Source organism: Amphibalanus amphitrite, unplaced genomic scaffold (genome assembly GCF_019059575.1).
Source record: "Amphibalanus amphitrite isolate SeventyFive unplaced genomic scaffold, NRLGWU_Aamphi_draft 000631F_arrow, whole genome shotgun sequence".
Lineage (NCBI taxonomy): Eukaryota > Metazoa > Arthropoda > Thecostraca > Balanomorpha > Balanidae > Amphibalanus > Amphibalanus amphitrite.
Genome location: NW_024882125.1, coordinates 304,744 through 325,026, shown reverse-complemented (window position 1 = coordinate 325,026; position 20,283 = coordinate 304,744). Strand labels below are relative to the sequence as shown.

Sequence of the window (20,283 nt, the reverse complement as noted above, 5' to 3'; positions counted from 1 at the left end):
CACTTTGTCCTTGCAAAGTTCTCAGGTGTCTTTTCCCTCTTGTGTCAGTCCCTGATCTCTCGTATCGTATTGCATTCACTCTCCCCGTTCACTGTGCTTCTTTTTCCGATTTTGCCTCCTCTCAATCTCCTTTTTTGCCTCATATCTGTCTTACTCCAGCTGAATGCCCCCGCCTACCAATTTCTCTGTTCATGGTTGATTGGTGTTTGCCCCGTCTCTGACCGCGCGCGACTCTGGCTCCCTGTCCGCCGACTCCCTCCCTCCCTCACTAACCGCCGATCTGTGCCACTAACCGTGTGCCTCCCGTGTGTCTGCCTGTCTGCGCGGCCGGCCGGCAGCCTCCGCGATGAGCCGCCCCGGCCGCTTCCGGCCCGAGGTGCCGCCCATCCAAGGTACTGCCGCCCCGCCCCGGCCTGGCCCAGACCCGACCCGCCACGACCCGCCCTCCCAGCATCCCCTCCGCGAACCACTCAGCAGAGCTGTCCGTAGACCCACGACAGACCTGGTAGAGTCCCTACACGGGTAGTCTGTAGGGGTTTGAGATATTCCCGGTAGAACCTCACCTACCGGTAAACCCTCAACAGACCTTCCGGTAGAATCTTTATAGATCTCCTCGTAGACCCTCAACAGACTCTCTGAGAGACCCTCTATAGACGTTTCTGCAACTCCGTCTCCGATCATGGTGGAACCTTGACAGGTTATTCAGTAATCACTGGGACAGTCCTTAGAACCCCGAAAATCCAAAGTAGACGTCATTTGGTCAATAACGACCACACAGCTTTCTGAGCTTTAGCTTGCATCGAATTGTAATCGAGGGCAATAGCGAGGCAAGTTATTATATCTGACAGGCAACCTCATCGGCGGTGAAATTTTATTAACAGATGCCGATGGTCATCGAATGTTCATTCATTTCCTGTAAATTGTGCAAACTGTGATGGTAACTTGATATGCGTCTGATATGAGGTTGGAAAAGCCAGTATTGAGACCTTTTTGGCTCTGACCATACAGTGTCAATTCCAAATTATTTGTCGCTTTTTTAAACGTAACGTGTCTGTCTTCTGGCCTTCAGTGCCGTATTTATTTGCACCGGTCAGTGGTCACTAAAGATCGAGCCACCCTGAGCAGCTCTGTACCTATCCCGCCCCACCCTAGCCGCCTCTCGCCCCTCCCCGTCCCCCTCCCGGCCCGTATCGCGCACCGAATGCTCTCACCGCCCGCCGCCCGCACCGTGTATGCCCGCCCGTGCCCCACTGGCAGTCCGCCCCCGCCGCCCCTAATCAGTGTGATGTGGCGGCTGCCCGCCTGAACCCCAGTGCACGGTGACTCTTGGTAGTACTGTCCTGTCGGCATCTGTACTCGCCCATATTTTTATTTTGCTGGAATATTTTTGTTAAACTGATGCATTTTGATGTCGTTATGCCAAGCTTCCTGTCTTTAATTTAGATGGGGAGAGACCTTCGTAAGTCAAATTTTTTTTTTAACAAAATACCGTGCTGGGTCATTTAGTCCCGCAGAACATCGCTTCTCACTTTAAGTGTTACTTTTTAAAGTTTTACAATCTCACGATCACAAATATGATCATTGCCAACCTAGACCAGTATCAGTTGAGCGCCTAAGCACGGCATGTGACCGGGTCTCTATGTCTCTATCTCGGAGGAGCATGGTCTGTCCCCATCTCTGCCTGCCTTGCCCCGGCTGTCCGGCTGGCACCCACTGCCTCCGAGCCCCCTCTGAGAGAGCATGCGCTGTGTTGTAGCCGGGCATGTTCGCGGGCGCGCCGCCGCGCCGGCGCCGGCCCCGCGCGCCTCCCCAGCGGCCGCCGCCCCCGCCGCCCCCGCCGCGGCCGCCGCGGCTCCCAAGGCCTCCGCCTCCGTCTCTCGCAGTGAGTATGGTGTAGAGTCTGCTCTCTGGGCGGCCTCTCTCTCTGGGGTGGTTTGTACAGTCTGTCGGCGTCTCGGCGGCTCTCGGGAGAGTTCTGTGTTGGGTCGCCGCTGGAAGGCTCTCTGCCGCTGCCGCTGTCTGATATTCTGCCAGAGGGTTCCGACTTTGGCGGTGCTGCGCTGGCGTCTCTGCGACAGTCTCTTTGGTAGAGGGCGCTCTATCTCTGTCTCTGGCTCTCTGTATCCTAACCGACATCATGACTGCTTTCTCCGTTTTGTTTATTCCCCTATGTCATCCTATTTGTATTATCTTTGGCCATTTTCGCGTTTTTGTTTTGCTTCCATGTATGATTTCCGCTTTATCTCGCTTCTGTTTACGCATACTTCGCTTTTGTTTGTTGTCCCTTATGTTCGTCATTAAAATGTTTTATAGTTTTTATCTCTTTTCTGTCCTTCCTTTTTTCTGTCTCACTTGGTGCGGTAGCAAGTGGTGTTGGCTCACCTTCAGGAAGGCGCAATCCTTCATGCTGGAAATACTGACCGCTCCCTGGCCTTGCTGAGAGGCTGACTCACGGATTACATAGCTGTTCGATCGGTGCTGGTGGCGTGCTCGATATGGGGCCTGGTGCTGGACACTCCTTTAGAGTCATTTGCGGTCTGGCTCTGGTTTCGGTGATGGATGACCATTTGGCCGTGTGAATATTGGGCTGCTGCTTGTCGCGGGCTGGTTCTGTCCTAAGAGAAAGGTCTTTCGCTGGCCTCGAGTCTCAGCTGCTGGGCTAGTACTGGGTGCGACGCCGAACTGCCGGACAAACTGTGTAGTGTGAATATCGGCTGGAAAGGTTTCACGCTCCGCTGTGGCTATCTGCTTCCCTTTATGGTATTGAGTATTGACTACGGGAAATGTGCTGTCCTGAGCTTCGGTGATGGGAATGATGCTTCGAACGAGCCTCAGCTTCTTCGGGCTGGTCTACGCTGGTGGAAGGAAGTATGCTGGCTTGGGTGACAGGTGGAATGGGCGAAAGCTTGGCTTGGGCAAACCAGCACTCATCCAATGAAACTTGCTCGTACAATGCCTGGGTCTCGTCTGCCTGAAATCTAGGCTTCGTGAATAATATCTGCCTAAAGGTGCATTCAAATCGCCGGGCACTGTAATATGGACATAGTTTGGGCGTTTCTACTAAATCGGTGGCTTGTTGGGTCTATATGACTGCATTATCTAATGGTTGTCCTTCATCTGGATTGGTGGTGGTGTAGTTCGAAATAGTGGAAATCGTGGAAACCGTATGAATGATGGCCTTTAGAATGTCAACTTCAGGCACATATTTTCATCGCTGTGTCAGACATCTCGTATGGCTATTCAGACATCTTGCGTGGTTACCTTTAAAGGACACATGTGTCGCTTATTATTGTCCTGGCCTGTGGAGCACACACACGTCTGTGGGCTTTGTGCCGACTCGCTCAGTCGCCCCCGTCGCTGCGGCGCCGTGTGCTTGGCCCGGTGGGGCTTGTGTGTCGTGCGGGCTTGCCGTCGCGCTGGTCGCCCGCTGTGCGCGGCTCGGTCCGTTCAGCTGTCAGTGTCGCTCCCGCAGCCGGCTCGTCCGCCTCCGAGAAAAAGAAGTCTCGCTCGCGCTCCAAGTCGCCGTTCCGCAGCTTCCGCTTCAAGAAGTCGAAGCCGCCGCCCGAAGTGGGCAGCGTCAGCGATGACGAGGGTAACATTGCTGCCGCCGCCGGTGAGTACCGCCTGCCCCCGCCTGTCCCGCCCGGCCTGCCGCCTGCCTGTCCCACGGGCACCGCGCACCGTCCCGCCCCGCCCCGCCTCGGCCTGCGACGTGTGCCGTCCGTCTGACTGAGACTGACTGAATACACTGCTGTGGAGAGTCCGCTGCGGAGTACGCTGCTGCGGGATCAGTCCGCTGTCTCAGTCTTTATTCGGATGTGCCTAGGGACTAGGGATATAGAATAAGTGTTCGATATATTTGACCATCAAACTGTGGGATATTGATGCTTTAGGGCGTTGCTCGTTGCTAAGATTATACTATTATCTGATCATATTTGAGTCACTGCAACCAATGACATCTCATTTCCCCCTGAATGTACTGTGATCAGTGTCCCGAATCTTGCAAAAAGGTCCATTTGCTAATAACTGTGACCTCGTGCTCAGCCTAAGGTTCCACTGACGTGCTGACCCGACCCGGCAGAGCGCCCGAGTCCCGGCGGAGAGGGATCGCTCATGGAAGGGTTCCTGCACAGGAAGCACGAGTGGGAGACCACCGTCAAGAAGGCCTCCAACAGGTGACCATGACGCTCCTGATAGTGGAACTAATTCACGTACCTTTCAGAAATGTCTCATGAAGTCATCAGGCTCCAATAATGATCATATTTTAATGTATGTTTCACGAGACTCGTTACAGTCTAGTGTTCAGCTTGTTAAAAAACTCGCCAATAATGAAGTCAACGAAGAAAGCAATAAAGACAAAGCCTGTGTCTTACATTTCAAGCCTATAACTGTCCAGTAAAGAGCCCTTGCCTTGCATCGACCCCCGTGTTTCACATCTCTCCAACCACCCAGTAAGTCTTGCATCTCACACAAAGCCCTGACATCTGCGGCGTCGGTCGTCGTCAGGTCGTGGGAGAAGCTGTTCATGGTGCTGCAGGAGGGCCAGCTGCTGGCCTACAAGGACCAGCGCGTCGCCAAACAGTCGCCAGACGCCATGGCGCACGGCGAGGCGCCGCTGGAGCTGCGCGACGCCAAGGCGGTCGTGGCCACCGACTACAGCAAAAAGAAACACGTCTTCAGGCTCAAGTGAGTTTCAACACGTAGTCGTTGAGTCAGAGGTGTGCGTGGAGCTTGTTAAATGCCCTAATTATAACTAGGCCTGATGCTGAATATGTGAATGCCTAATGCTGAATTTGTGCCCGTGGTTGTGAGCTGATTTTCTCATGAGTTGTTGACCGCGTCCTACATTTTTATCTTATGCGTCATGCTGGCTCTATTCTCACGCGGTAACGATATATCAAGACTGTGTCAGTGATCGCTGCTGACCCGTCGTGTCTGTGTGTGTGTGTGCCGCCAGGCTGCCCACCGGCGGCGAGTACCTGTACCAGGCGCGGGACGACACTGAGATGAACCAGTGGGTGGCCGCCATCGAGGAGGTCTGCGCCGCGCTCGGCGGAGCCGCCGCCGCGCCCGCCAAGTCGTCCAAGACGCTGCCCGCCTCCTCACACGACCCAGAGCCCAAGAAGCGCTCCTTCTTCACGCTGAAGAAGAAGTAGACGCCGCCAAGCCGCGCGCCGGCCGACCGGCCGGCCGACTCCGCTTCTGCGCCGCGTGTCGCGGCCGCGCGCCGCGCGTCTCTCTCGTTGTGCCCGTGTGTGCGCGCGCGCGTGTGTGCGTCGGTTCCGAGCACTGCCACCACGGGGGGCGGCGTGCCGCGCCACCCGCCGCCGCCGCCGCGCCGTTGATTTCTCGTTCGTTCTGAGACTAGCGGGGCGCCGTCGCGCTGCTGTCTGATCGATTCCTAGGCATCTAATACGGTAGGTGGCGCCGCCCGGCCGGCTGGGGCGGCCCGAGCCGCCCGGCGGCGGCCGCCGCGCCGCGAGTATGCACACGTTTTACATATACATATTGGCGTCAGGCGGCGCTGCCGGCCGCTGGCCGTGTGTGTGGGCGCGGCGCCCAGCCCGGCTTGGTGAATGTCCGCGTCGCGGCAGCTGCTTCTGCAACTACGGCATTCGGGGCACGCAGAGTGGGAGGGCGCGCGCGCCCGTCAGTGAGAGTGAGAGCGAGCGAGCGAGCGAGAATCTAGTATTTTACATGGGAAATTATATCGTCTCTAGTGTTCGGTCCTGTGTGCTCGAGGTGTCAGGCATGCAATATATTAAGTAGTGTTTGACTGGATAGCTTGTGCGCCGGCGCGCTCCTGCCCCCGGTTCCCGCGCGGAACCGCTGAGGAGGTCAGGAACGGGGCTGGTCGCGCGGCGTGCTGGCGCCGCGCGCGCTGAGCCCGCCGCTAGTCAGACGGCCGCCCTCCCCGCCCCGGCGCCGCGCCGCGCGCCCCGCCCGCTGTACCTACGCCTAGAGCCCGCGCGCGGACCTCCACCTTTCGGTAGTGCAGCGTGCGAGTGGGTGTGTCTGCGGCATGAGCCCGACTCTGGTGTGTCTGAGAACGCTTCAAGGACCTGGAAATAAATAAATAACGGTGAAACGAGGTGTATGTGACGACGAGTGACTGCCGACAGGGATAGTTGTAGTTGGAGGATCCCACGGATCTCAATGCTGCAGTTGTCCCTGTGATGGTCATTTAGCCATCTGTGGTGCAGTATGAGCGACGCATTGGGTCTCATCGTCATTCTCCTTAGTGTTTTAGGAGGACACGATAACCAGGCATTTTTTCGATAAACTTTCACGTTAGATGAAGGTAATCAGATGGATCGATGAACTTGACGTTTGTCTACTAAGAGCATATGTGATATGGCATTAACTGATTTTAGGGCTTTGTCATCCGCTTTCATCAATGCCGTATCATTATCATAATTCTCGAGCGCCCGTTCCATTGATTGACGTCATACCTGCCTCTGTTATCAACATGACGTCATGAACAAAAAAAGTTGTTTTGATCATAGAAATAAAAACGTTTTGATATTTTTTGTTCAATTTCTCACTATGACGTCATTTAAATTTTTTTATCATTGTTATTAAAAATGAAGGAAACTCAAAAAATTAGACACTTTTGCGATTTTTTTCATGAAACTGACCAAAACGTTGCATTTATGGAATAAATACTAAATAAATTCTATCAGAATATTCTGAATGACGTCATGTAAAACAACTTCATAGAAATAGCAAGAAGCACGAATAAGCTATTCCTTGAAAGGATCAAATGAATCAAACTCTGCGCATCGCGCAACGTTTGTAGAGAAGTTCGGATCTGACGGGTGTTCTTTCTGAATTTGGGCGTGATTCGATAATTTTTGCAGGTTAAATAATTTAATTATCAGGCCGCAACGATTGCTAAAATGTCTACTGCAGAATCAACCGGAGATGAATCCCTTTATCCCATTGCGGTGCTCATTGATGAGCTACGCAATGAAGATGTGCAGGTGAGCTTACTTCCGCCTACTTAATAGTGACTTTTGCACTATTCAATCTGAATGACAATAGTTTGATGTTGAAATGTAACATTCAGGTTATAATGTTAATAATAATGTTAACAAAAAATAACTAATTTTTTTTGGGCTGATGGATGGTAGGTTGCGTATGCTGAGCGCTAATTTTGAGGAAGAAATGCTCGGCAGTGACTGACGTGTCATTAGCCTCGTTTACATTGGGATAGTTGCAAGCTTATAGCTCCGCCTGTTATGTTGCAAAAGATGCCAATGGTGCCTTACAATTAACAAAATTCCCTCTAATTATGCGAAAATCACTGCATCAAAATTATCGCGTAATAAATGAGCTAGAGCGTTGTCAAAAATGCTATGTAAACGTGACTATTAGTGTGGTAGGTCGAGGTGTGGTCTTGTGGCAGGAATTTACTACTTCAACTTGTATTGATATGAATTTTGAGTATGAATTCAATGGATCATTTGAAGGTGAATCATGTTTTGGAAATGTTATTTCTTTTAATTGAATCTTATGTTCGTTAAGGTTCACACTACTTTAGGAGACACCTAGTAAAGGCTGTAGGCAGGTATTCACACAAATCTATCTGTGGTTGCTATTGGCTGGGAATGTATAATAAGCTTATTCTCTCTTTCAAGTAATAAGCTCATTCTCTCTTTCAAGCCACATTGCGTTATGACAGATCAAGCTCAGGACATAGAGTTTACTATACCTAAAGGAGAAGTTAGCCATTTCATATCTGTAAATGGTATTTTGATTTTTGTTTTACCTAAGATTGCAAGCATTGGTATCAAATCATACCTCTGGTAGTTCCTGGACGTTGTCTTATTTCTTTCCATTCCTGAACACAGTCTGGTTTTGTACAGCCAGATTGAAAATAATCAATATGTCTCTGTTCAGGGTGTGTCTGCATTAGGGACATCATTAGTTAGCATGAATTAGCTACAGGCACTGAAATGAAAGACACACCTTGCAGTCATAATTTCCCATGTCAAAATGACAGCTTGCCCTTCTGTTCTTGTTCTGGCTCAGTTAACTTCACCCTGTCAGGCATTTTTGTAGCATTATGCATACCTTGACCAAGTCCTTCATATTATTTTATTTGCTTCATGTTTTCTTAAACAGCATTCATAATAAGCTTGTGGAGCCTGTATTTTATGTGTTGTCATGGACTGCCATGCTATCAGGTGGTTTTTTTAAAAAAGTGCTCAACATTTCAAATTTTGGATTCACCAAGTAGTGTAGCTGTTATTGTGGATAGGCCACTGGTACTCGAATGCCTAGTCTTACTGTTTCTAAGCACTATTTATTTGCCAGCATTGATTGTAGATACTCTTATGGTGGGTCCATTATCTGCTCCAACTCCTGGAGGACAACATGTCAGTGGTATTACTCCACTAACCCATTCCCCTCAGGTTAGGCCACTGGCAAATAGATCAGGTCAGGAGTAGGACATTTTAAAGCAATTTGTGATAGTCTTGGTTCTTCAAGATGCTGGCTGCACCCAAGAAAGCTAACTGTAGAAATGAATAGGACAGCCATTATTATTTTCTCTCAGATAAAGTCTCAGCCTGCCCTACTAGCCTCACACACAGTTATCCCGCCACTGACGCGCCTCCGTGTCCGTCCGCAGCTGCGGCTGAACTCTGTGAAGAAGCTGTCGACGATCGCGCTGGCGCTGGGCGTGGAGCGCACCCGGAACGAGCTGATCCCCTTCCTGACGGAGACCATCTACGACGAGGACGAGGTGCTGCTGGCGCTGGCCGAGCAGCTCGGCAACTTCACGAAGCTGGTCGGCGGCCCCGAGTTCGTCTACTGTCTCCTGGTGAGTAGGTGCTCGGTCCTGGTGGGCTTCTCCAAGTCTTGGTGAGAATTTCAGTAGTTACTCACTACTCTGTCTGCCCAGGACCCAGTTCATATGGCCCAGGTGGAGGGATGGTGTCTTGACTGGTGAGTGTAACTGACCAGAAAACCCATTACCGCGCTGGAGTCTCTGGCCCAGGTGGAGACGGTGTGTTCAGTGTGACTGACTGTCCCCTGTCCTACACAGCCGGCGCTGGAGTCCCTGGCGCAGGTGGAGACGGTGTGTTCAGTGTAACTGACTGTCCCCTGCCCTACACAGCCGGCGCTGGAGTCCCTGGCGCAGGTGGAGGAGCCGGTGTGTTCAGTGTGACTGACTGTCCCCTGTCCTACACAGCCGGCGCTGGAGTCCCTGGCGCAGGTGGAGACGGTGTGTTCAGTGTAACTGACTGTCCCCTGTCCTACACAGCCGGCGCTGGAGTCCCTGGCGCAGGTGGAGACGGTGTGTTCAGTGTAACTGACTGTCCCCTGTCCTACACAGCCGGCGCTGGAGTCCCTGGCGCAGGTGGAGACGGTGTGTTCAGTGTAACTGACTGTCCCCTGTCCTACACAGCCGGCGCTGGAGTCCCTGGCGCAGGTGGAGACGGTGTGTTCAGTGTAACTGACTGTCCCCTGTCCTACACAGCCGGCGCTGGAGTCCCTGGCGCAGGTGGAGACGGTGTGTTGAGTGTGACTGACTGTCCCCTCCCCTGCCCTATACAGCCGGCGCTGGAGTCCCTGGCCCAGGTGGAGGAGACGGTGTGTTCAGTGTAACTGACTCTCCCCTCCCCTGTCCTACACAGCCGGCGCTGGAGTCTTTGGCGCAGGTGGAGGAGACGGTGGTGCGCGACAAGGCGGTCGAGTCGCTGCGCACCATCTCGCACCAGCACAGCACGGCCGACCTGGAGTCGCACTTTGTGCCGCTAGTGAAGCGGCTGGCCTCGGGCGACTGGTTCACGTCGCGCACCTCCAGCTGCGGGCTGTTCGCCGTCTGCTACCCGCGCTGCAACGACAAACTCAAAGGTGCGACCGCCGCCCGACCGACCAGGGGTTGGGCACCGGCTTTGGAGGGTATAGGGAGATGTGACTGAATCCATGTGTCAGTGGGTTCTTTGGACTTGTTAAAACGCTGACTGATGCCAGTGCTCATGGTGCCCACGTGTGCATCGAACCCGAAGAGAATCTTTTCCCGGTCATTTTCGTTTAATGATCTATCATTCACTGTTCATCAATTAGGTACCACTGGTGCATAGCCTCTGAGCCCCAGTGTTTGCTGAAATCACTAACCAATACCATCCTCTGACTTATTACGGAGCGAGCGAAGCGAGCGGAGTCTTTCCTTAGATTAACGGAAATTTCTGAGTATGAGCGGCCGGCCGGCCGGCCGGCCGGCCGTGCGGACGCTTTTGCGAGGCTTATATCTCAGCAACCACTTGACCGATTTACACGCGGTAATTTTTGTAGGGTAGCTTCATTCCTTCTACCAAGTATTGGACTATTCCCGATGCATGTGGGTGACCCCTTATGCACGTGCCACGTGCAAAACGAAGAGGTGTCAGTTTTGTAATTGTTGCAATATCTCGGTAACTACTTGGCCGATTGCGCTGAAAGTTGGCATGTAGGTAGGCACCCACTAGGCACTGCATATCCATGTGCCAGAGTTGGGGTGCTGCTGCACGTGCGCACGTGCAGGGGTCGTTTCCAGATCTCGAGAACGGCTGGACCGATGGCCCTCAAATTTGGTACACGGTTAGGGACCAGTTAGTAGGGTGCCGTGCACAAGTCAGTTGGGACCCATTTTGCACGTGCGCACGTGCAGGGTGCCGCTCCCAGATCTCGAGAACGGCTGGGCCGATTGTGCTCAAATTTGGCACATCGCTAGAAACCGGTCAGTAGGGTGCCGTGCACAAGTCAGTTGGAGGTACCCCCTCGAAATTTCGCACGTGCAAGACACACCCCCTCGCTCGCTCCGTTAGTCGCCCCAAAAGGCGCTATACTGGTTGTTACGGAGCGAGCGAAGCGAGCGTAGTCTTTCCTTAGATTAACGGAAATTTCTGAGTATGAGCGGCCGGCCGGCCGGCCGGCCGGCCGTGCGGACGCTTTTGCGAGGCTTATATCTCAGCAACCACTTGACCGATTTACATGCGGTAAATTTTGTAGGGTAGCTTCATTCCTTCTACCAAGTATTGGACTATTCCCGATGCATGTGGGTGACCCCTTATGCACGTGCCACGTGCAAAACGAAGAGGTGTCAGTTTTGTAATTGTTGCAATATCTCGGTAACTACTTGGCCGATTGCGCTGAAAGTTGGCATGTAGGTAGGCACCCACTAGGCCCTGCATATCCATGTGCCAGAGTTGGGGTGCTGCTGCACGTGCGCACGTGCAGGGGTCGTTTCCAGATCTCGAGAACGGCTCGACCGATTGCGCTCAAATTTGGTACACAGTTAGGGACCGGTTAGTAGGGTGCCGTGCACAAGTCAGTTGGGACCCATTTTGCACGTGCGCACGTGCAGGGTGCCGCTTCCAGATCTCGAGAACGGCTGGGCCGATTGTGCCCAAATTTGGCACATCGCTAGAGACCGGTTAGTAGGGTGCCGTGCACAAGTCAGTTGGAGGTACCCCCTCGCAATTTCGCACGTGCAAGGCCCACCCTCTCGCTCGCTCCGTTAGTCGCCTCAAAAGGCGTTATACTGGTCTATTCACTTCGGCGCCTGTCTCGACAGCGGAGCTGCGCGTCAACTTCCGTAACCTGTGTCAGGACGACACGCCGATGGTGCGCCGCGCCGCCGCCAGCAAGCTGGGCGAGTTCGCCAAGGCGGTGGGCTCGGAGCACCTCAAGTCCGAGGTGATCCCCATGTTCGTCGAGCTGGCCGGCGACGAGCAGGTGAGGACGGAGCGGGCAGAGGTGTGCCAGGGGAGGGAGGGGTTAATATTGAGGGGGTGATGCTCTGGTGTTAACTGGGGAACCCTGGGGATAAGGTGTTATTCGTCGATTGCGGCTGACTGACATATTACTCTGCTTTTATGAAACTTGTGGGCTTGGCAACATGGTAATTACGGCGGACTTCAAGTCCGCAGTAACTACCAGCTTCTTACAGTGTTTTGCGGTGTCGCTTTTGCCCCATCGCCTAGCGCGCCGTCCTTTTGCCAATAGGCCGTTTGAGCCCGCCCTCCTTGGACAGAGCTCTGTCCGTCTGCTCAGATTTCGGCTACTACGGACCATTAACACCCGCTCCCGTCTGTCGCCAGGACTCTGTCCGCCTGCTGGCGGTCGAGGCCTGCGTCAGTATCGCCTCGCTACTGCCCCAGGCAGACACCGAGGCCCTGGTGATGCCCACACTCAAACACTGCGCCGAGGATCAGTCGTGGCGCGTCAGGTCAGTAGTTAGTGACGGAACGGACTCTGTCAATTAGCGAGATGACACGGTGTGAGGAAGCCAAGTGGGTTTCATGGATGTGGCGTGAGTCTCTCGTCCCAGCAGCTGCCGCGGTCAATTCATGATTACTTGGCGCCCTTGAGATTCAGACACATCATCGCTGTACTTTTCGTCGGTAGACGATGGCCCCCATGTCTTTTCGGCCGACCCTGCCCTGCCCCGTCTTTGTCCCGTGTGTGACCCTCGCCCGTGCCGCCGCCGCAGGTACATGGTGGCCGACCACTTCACGGAGCTACAGGCGGCCGTCGGCCCGGAGATCACCACAGTGGACCTGGTGCCGGCCTTCCAGTCGCTGCTGAAGGACTGTGAGGCCGAGGTGCGCGCCGCAGCCGCCCAGAAGGTCAAGGACTTCTGCCAGAATCTGGCGCCGGCCACCCGCGAGACGCAGATCGTCACCAACATCCTGCCCTGCGTCACCGTGAGTGACCGAGGAGTGTGTGTGTGGGGGGGGGGGGGAATAGTGGGAAGGCCTCCGGTCTAGAACTGCGGGGTAGAGAGGCACACAATTGAGGAACACAATGTGTGCTGGGTTTCTTTGCAATATCTATTAGCATATTTGCACTTCTGTAAAAGACTCTTTATCTAATCTACAGTGTTTGGTGTCCTCGATGGTCTCTCTTCACTGCGGTTGTCCGAGCTGCCCGTGTCTGCTGTAGTACGCCGAGCTATGGTGACTGCGCCGTGTCTGACGCCGCCGCGCGCCGCCCCCCAGGAGCTGGTGTCGGACGCCAACCAGCACGTCAAGTCGGCGCTGGCCGGCGTCATCATGGGCCTGTCGCCGATCCTGGGCAAGAACAACACGGTGGAGCACCTGCTGCCGCTGTTCCTCACGCAGCTGAAGGACGAGTGCCCCGAGGTGCGACTCAACATCATCTCCAACGTGGACTGCGTCAACGAGGTCATCGGCATCCAGCAGGTACGGCGGCAGCCACGGTCTCCAGTGACTGGTTGGCGCTAGTGTCGCGGAATAGCACGGGCATGATTCACGAAGAACATTTCAAACATGAGTTTACCATGTAAATGCTAAGACGTCATATTTCTTTTGCGTATAAATATTGGCTGTATTGCATGTTTGTTCGAGTCGAAAAGTCTCAGTTGTCCACTTTTCCCTCAACACTTTCCTTATATCATCGCTGGGCAGGGTAAATATTTTACAAACAAATGCTGTGCTCCGTAATGTGGTCCTTTTGGCTGCCGAGGAGAATCATCGTCTCTGTCTTCTCTCTGTGACTGTACCTGCCCCTGCCCCGCCGCCCGCAGCTGTCCCAGTCGCTGCTGCCGGCCATTGTGGAGCTCGCTGAGGACACCAAGTGGCGCGTCCGGCTGGCCATCATCAACTACATGCCGCTGCTGGCCGGCCAGCTGGGCGTCGAGTTCTTCGACGAGAAGCTGAACCAGCTGTGCATGACGTGGCTGGTGGACCACGTGTTCGCCATTAGGGAGGCGGCCACGCTGAACCTCAAGAAGCTGGTGGAGAAGTTCGGCGCCGAGTGGGCGCAGAACGGCGTCATTCCCAAGGTGGTCGCCATGGCGCGCGACCAGAACTACCTGCATCGCATGACCTGCCTGTTCTGCATCAACGTGAGTCAGAGGGACACGCTTATTGAGCGGGCGGGCGGGCGGTCGTGCTGAGCGAGCGTGTGTGTGTGGGGGGGGGGGGGGGAGGGGGGAGCGGGGGCTGAGTTTTGAGCGGCGCTGGATGGCTGGATCAATGAGACCGGTCTGCTCTGAGGTCAGCTAGATGCCTGTCAAAAAAGGGGCTAGTCCATTTGTCGGGTAGTTTGTTGATCGGGAACTCTGAAGTGCGTGATAGGGAGAGATGCTGTTGAAAGGTCGGCAAAGCTAGATTGCTGGGAGCAAATGATAAGAATTGATATGAAATGGCCGGGAGGTCGACCTAATAATAGGCTTAACAGTCTGATAGCAGTGCCGTATACCTTGGTCTGATAGCGATGCCACGTCATCAGCTATGCTCCCGTAGAATTTACGTGAGACGTTACCGCTGACTCAGATGCTCTCCTATCTGGCTCTACCCACGTCTAACACCAACCCGCCCCCTCCCCTCCCTGTGGTACGGCAGGTTCTGTCGGAGGCCTGCGGGCCCGAGATGACGGTGAAGCTGATGCTGCCCACCGTGCTCGGCATGGCCGGAGACCGCGTGGCCAACGTGCGCTTCAACGTGGCCAAGACCCTGCAGCGCATGGGACCCATCCTGGACAGCAGGTGAGCCGGCAGCGGCAGCGGCAGAGGCAGCAGTGGGCTGGAAGGGAGCGGGATGGGGAGAATGTGAGATGGGTACGCTGGGGTATGTCGCATGTGCAACAGCCAGGTTCTTTTTTTTTAATATTTTTGGTGCCCGACTCGGGCTTTTTTGTCGTTAGTAGCACACATTCATACTGGGTTAGTACACTATATACACGGCAGTGGTACGAATCGTTTTCGGCACCAGCTACGCGAGACAGCCTTGACCGCACGCTTCCTGTCACGCACCCCAGGTGGCACCGCACTGGTGCGCACGCTGGGGCTATCCCGATTTCTCGGGCCCGGCAGGTCAGAGGGCTGCTCCGGGACATGAAGCGAGGCCGTGCCCTTGGGACATGTCACCGGACCGAAGGATCTGTTTAAAGGCGGATCAGGCCCGTGTACCTGCGGCCGGGGGCGCTGGCTGGCACAGCGGTAATCCCCACGACCGAGCGAACACTCCCCAGTTACTGCCATCTCTTGGGTAGGAGTCGGTCGAGGAAAGCAACAGCCAGGTTCAAGCTGTTGTGTCTCAGAGAAACTGTCGGGAGTTCGCAAAAGTTAGGTGTCATTGGAAGTCAGTGACCATGCCGTCCTGTTGGCAGTGTGGCCCAGCCCCGGGTGAAGCCGGTGACATCAACAGGTAGTGACACTGTTATCCCTGTTTGCAGCGTGGCCCAGACCCAGGTGAAGCCGGTGCTGGACAAGCTGAACACCGACACCGACTTCGACGTCAAATTCTACGCGTCCGAGGCGCTGGCCGGTGAGGCCTTCTAACGCGGACCAGCCGCTCGGCTGGCTGTGTCCGCCATTAGACCGCTTATAGTCGGGTGCTTCGCTGTAACCCGGTAGATGTGAAAACATTGTATTTTTCTTCGTGAACTCATGCTTGCATTTCCCACTTTTGCTTGATTAGAATAAAAAGTAGGCGCTTCCTGTGCATCCTGCTCCTATTAATCCACAAATGTCACAGAACGTGGTTGCCTGTCTCACGATTTGCTCGTATGGTAATTGTCGCGTCCATGTATCCACTCTTTCGTGCTCTAATGCAGCTGCTGTGCGTTGATCCCACCGCCGTCCGTTCATGTAACCATGTGGCAGATGACTGAATAAACCGCTCGGGCCGTGTTTCAGCGCTGGGTTAGTTCGCCGCGGACGGCTCTCCACACCCCTTCACTTAGAGCGACGCCGGCGCGCCCGGCCCAGAGGAGCGATATATGTGTGGCCGGCCGGCCCCGCACGCAGTGCACCCGCCGCAGAGCCGGCGGCCCGACCAGATCGAGCGATCGCCACCCGCTTCATATATGTTGTGTGTGCGCGTGCCAATTCCAATTAAAGTTTCGTAATTCTTTTGCCTCCTGGACTCGCGCTCGTGTTGTTTTAGTCGTGTCGCGGGCGGTGTCTCCGTCCTGCCGCTCTCCCTCGGTTGGTGGTAGACTGAGTTGGCCGCACGGGCGCGCCGGCGGCGGCCGCGTAGTGTTATATGTCTGGAGACCGGCGCCGGTTGGCCCCACGGCGCCGCGGACGGGTGACACGACTCGGCGCCCTCCGGCCGGCCGGCGCAGCACACGCGCGCACGTTGGCTGTTGATGACGCGACTGACGCGACTCGGACTCAGCCGGGACGCGGTCCCCGGTAAAAATCTCCGTCTGCGCGGCGGCGGCGGCCGCTCCTGTCCCGATTTTATCATTGATTCCTAACCATGTGTACCGAGCGGAGGCGAATAAACAACACGTGTCAATGCCTGAGTATTTATTTTGCTTTGCGGCAACAACGCCCGCACCAACTGGCGCACAACACGGTAAATAACACACGCACACGCACACTCGAGAAGACACAGCATTGCACTTGAGGCCCAGTGGCCCACAGCACACGGTTTTTACGGTTTAGTATTATCACACATGGGGCCCGGCGAGTATTTTCAGTTGACTGGTGACCGCGCGGCGGGCCCGCCCGGCGGCCGATTGAGCTGAGGTTCCTGCCGGCGGGACGACTGGCCGTGAGCGGCGGCTCTGCTCCCTCTTTGGTAGCGCTCTCTCTCTCCCCCTGCGCGCCGTCCGCGCGACCCGTCCACCCTAATACTGCGCGTTTGTAAGTAGAGTTAGTGACCGGGAACTGCCGCGGCACAATCAGGTAACTAACGTCCGAATGCCCTCAGATCTGGCCGGGCAGCGTGCAATGCCCTCAGATCTCTACCCTCCGGCCGACTGAGCCCCAAAATCGCTCTCGGCGCACCATTAAGTAGGCAACACGCTGTGTTACTCCTCGAATGTGACCCGGCTGACTCGTTAAAGGATCCTATTCGGGCCAAAGAGCCCCCTGGGCGTTATTAACAATTCTCTCCTCCCATGCCATCACAACCACCCCACACCCTGTCTGCCGTCCAAGGCATGTCGCGTCAGGGCGAAGGCCAGCCGGGAGACCTCAGAAGACTAGTCACCAACAGACCACAAAAAACATCCGAGAACAAGCACCTTTCCACAGCGAGCTCAGGGCCTGGACGGACCTTGCCTTCCCAGCACCGAAACAACCCCCTGACTGTACAAACTCTGAGCCGAAAAATACCATCACAGGAACTCCCCTGGTATCTCCCTTTTGTGACGGTTCCCGCATCCCCACCCCTGTCCACGCACCTCAGCGGCGGACAATCATGGGCCATCTCCGTTAGTTCTGGGCAGTGGGGAATCCGTAGCGCAGGATAGTCTGACCGCTACTGCTCGACGGGCTCCTGAATCTCCTGGCTCTTCAGCTCCTGGTCGAGCAGCTCCTGCTCGTGCATTTTGTCGGTGGCGAAGCGGAGCGCGCGCTGCAGGATCAGCTTTTCGCCGAGCCGAAGGGTGACGGCCATCCGGGCGCGCGGCGTCAGCGGCGGCGGCGCGTCGGCGGCGCCCTCCGGCGGCGGCGCAGGCGGAGCGGCCAGCAGCGCGCGGTCGGCCTCGGCCGTGCCCGGGTACAGGCGCAGCAGGAGCGTGACGCGCGTGTGCAGGAACCGCCAGGCGGCCAGCTGCAGGCCGGCCGGCAGGCCGTCACACTGCTCCGAGCCCAGGTCGCCCACGTTATCCACACGCAGCCAGTGCTCCAGCGTCTCTGTCGTACAGACGGGTGTGAGGATGGAGATATACCGTGAGAGAGCTACGCAATAAGACGCAGAACTTGCACAGACAACGGCTCTGGAAATTATGACGCACAATCTTCAAATGACGGCTACTATAACTAACGCTACATACCACACTTCATCTTCGAAATGAATAACTTATACAGACTCAGTTTCCTATCCTGTCTCCGTCCGGCTGAGGGAGTTCGTAACCCGTCCCCATACCACATTCGCTCCATTCCACTCGAAACCCATTGAGTCCGCGCCGCGTCTCACCGGCGTCCATGTTGAACACCCTGAGGAAGGTAAAGAGTGATCCGTCGATGGGCGAGCCCTCGCGGTGCAGGTAGAACAGGCCGCTGGCCGGCACGCCCAGCCGCTCCAGGAGGCGGGCGCGCGGCTCGTGCAGCGGGTCGCCGCGGCTCACTCCCAGACGTACCGCCACCGCGTCGTGCTCGTTGTCGGCGTCGACGAACCTGGGGAGGGGAGGGGAGGGAGGGTTAGAGGTGACGCGGTGGGACGGGCGCGGATGTGCGGGGAGGAGGGGCAGGGGAGAGGGTCAGAGCAGGACGGACATGGTGAAAAGGCCTTAGGCCCGGATGGACTGGCAACCTAAAACGCTCAGGCACGACACCTGCCACATGCAGTATATTAAAATTAAACAAATTCACATATCGCAAATGTTTCTCACTGAACTTTGGCGTTGGAATCCCAGCAAAGACAGTTCTACAGCCTCGGTAGAGACATTAAAAACTATCAATATAGGCATGCCGGGAGACAGTTGGTCACGGACCCGGGAAACACGGAGAAAGAGAGAGTTGACCGAACCAGTTCGGGCTGTCACGGATTAACGGCCGGTCATCGTGTCGGGAGAGCGCCGTGGGTATGGACGCCGGCGTTGTTTCATTCATTTGCCCGCCGCTGTGCCAGTAGCAAGCCATGCTACTGGCAAGCACACGGAGAAAACGGACCAATTATCGCCATATCACTACCTAATGAGAATTGAGTCCAGCGTGCAGTGACTATACACATTCTGGCGAGTATACAGTACCCAAACTGTTCGCGGCTAGGTTATGTAACCCTCTCCTGACCCGGCGGCTCCGCCGCGACCCCCGACCCGTGACCAACAGCCCCTCTCCCGCCCACTCGAGTGTGCCCGGTCATTACGGGGGCTATCGACGGCCGCTGCCCACGGTCCGCGGTGAAACTCGGACCGAGCGCCGTCTCCCTCACCGCCGCCGAGAGTGTGAGTGAGGGGAGGGCGGGGTCGGCCCGCCACCGGCCTTCCACGGCCTTGTCCGCCCCCGACTCTCGGACCACGAACTAGGCGCCTGGCGTGACATTTCACACAGACCAATTCCACCGGTTGCAGGTCTTTATTGGTCCCGGGCCCGGCAGCCTTTAATTAAACTGACGGTCCCGGTACGGCGTGTTGACACGGAGGTCTGGCCGTGCCGGGCGTGCCCGGTGCCGCGCTCAGCGGGGCATGCCCAATATTCGGACTGGAACTGCGCGCAGTACACTGGCACGAGCCTGCCTGACCCACGCAATACCTATGAACCGTTGGACTACGGCAGCCACAACCGCTATTTGTCTATTCAAATGGCTTATACTTAAATTCATTTGCGAACAAAAGCTGTCGGCTGATGAGAAATGAATGTCAATTGTCAAATGAATGTCAAAACGATTTTAGTTGTTCAACTTACCATTTCACAAAGCTGTTCACTATTGTGACCATTGAGAGACAGGTAATAGATCTTACGTTCCCATTTGGCTATTTATGAATACACCAAAACATTGAGATCACCATCTCCACATCATGTCATGCCATCGCCGACTTATCGCTACCCGCCGCAGTCATCGCGCCGCCGTCACCGAGTCGTCATCGCGCAGCCGTCACCGCCACCGTCATCCCCTCGGGCGGTCCGACACGCGTGGCCGACCCCGTCCCCCAGAGGTCGGCGCGGCGCGCACTCAGGCGCAGCCGGAGGAGATCGAAAGCGACCGTTGGCCAACGCTCCATCCCCGGAGAGCGCGGAAGTAATGCCAATGACGGAAAACGTTAGCGGACCGGTCGGCGGGCAGCCGGTGAGAAAGTGGTCCCCTCACGGCAGGGGCGGCGGCCGGGGGGCACACTGGTCACGGTCCACGGCGCCCCACACCGGGCGGACAGCGGAGGGAAGGGGCAGACTGAAACACCGGAGAAAACTGCGCCCAGGGTCACCCGTAACCCGGCCGAAAATACCACACTCCGTCACCAGTTTCACTTAAAGAACCCCAGATTGTTCTCTGATTTCAACATTATGAACTTCTGGCGTGTTTTGCATTTCGTGTTCAAATCAATCAGTTCTCACTTCTCGCAGCGCCCTGCACCGTTCCGCCCCATCTCCCCTGCGCTGTGCTGAGGTCAGCGCGCAGTCAACTCACCCGTTGTGGAGCAGGAACTCCGCGTTCGGTCGGACTCCGTAGAAGATGTGGAACTGCTCGCCGGGCGCGAAGTCGCGGAAGGCGAAACATATGGAGCTGGGCGGGTCGTGGCAGTAGTCGGTCGACACCTGGCCAAGGGGGCACACCGTCAGATAGGGTGGCACGGGGAACATGACTGTCACACTGTCAGAGGGGGTCAGGGGCTGTGGCAGGGCGCGTAGTACCCAAGTTGGCGGGACAC

The 20,283-nt window shown here is 55.7% G+C and overlaps 3 protein-coding genes across 8 annotated transcripts in view; 2 read left to right on the top strand and 1 right to left on the bottom strand.

Moving 5' to 3' along the window:
- The window catches only part of LOC122363632 (spectrin beta chain-like), a 52,847-nt gene extending 46,759 nt beyond the window's left edge, over positions 1–6,088 (top strand). For 3 of the 4 annotated variants that reach the window (XM_043333135.1, XM_043333134.1, XM_043333136.1), the window contains 4 exons: positions 3,473–3,613; positions 4,082–4,175; positions 4,507–4,686; positions 4,958–6,088. In XM_043333135.1, the coding sequence (XP_043189070.1) occupies positions 3,473–3,613; positions 4,082–4,175; positions 4,507–4,686; positions 4,958–5,156 (614 nt within the window). In that variant the 3' untranslated portion in view covers positions 5,157–6,088. The remainder of the gene's footprint in view (positions 1–3,472; positions 3,614–4,081; positions 4,176–4,506; positions 4,687–4,957) is intronic. The other variant, XM_043333137.1, reaches the window with a different exon arrangement.
- Positions 6,089–6,765: 677 nt separating this feature from the next.
- Positions 6,766–16,263, top strand: LOC122363624 (serine/threonine-protein phosphatase 2A 65 kDa regulatory subunit A alpha isoform-like). 2 transcript variants are annotated; one of them, XM_043333125.1, is made up of 11 exons: positions 6,776–6,983; positions 8,636–8,827; positions 9,645–9,864; positions 11,567–11,727; positions 12,093–12,220; positions 12,485–12,698; positions 12,993–13,196; positions 13,541–13,861; positions 14,361–14,503; positions 15,193–15,284; positions 15,656–16,263. In XM_043333125.1, exons 1-11 carry the CDS (start codon positions 6,900–6,902, stop codon positions 15,664–15,666), a joined length of 1,770 nt encoding a protein of 589 aa, XP_043189060.1. In that variant the 5' UTR covers positions 6,776–6,899; the 3' UTR covers positions 15,667–16,263. The 2 variants fall into 2 exon arrangements, with proteins under 2 accessions (XP_043189059.1, XP_043189060.1); XM_043333124.1 differs by lacking the exon at positions 15,656–16,263 and having other exon boundaries at positions 6,766–6,983; positions 15,193–15,654.
- Positions 16,259–20,283, bottom strand: part of LOC122363625 (actin-histidine N-methyltransferase-like) — a 50,122-nt gene continuing 46,097 nt past the window's right edge. For both annotated transcript variants that reach the window (XM_043333126.1, XM_043333127.1), the window contains exons 9-11: positions 20,043–20,170; positions 17,892–18,091; positions 16,259–17,608 (exon numbers count right to left, since the gene is read on the bottom strand). In XM_043333126.1, coding sequence (XP_043189061.1) covers positions 17,232–17,608; positions 17,892–18,091; positions 20,043–20,170 — 705 coding nt within the window. In that variant the 3' untranslated portion in view covers positions 16,259–17,231. The remainder of the gene's footprint in view (positions 17,609–17,891; positions 18,092–20,042; positions 20,171–20,283) is intronic.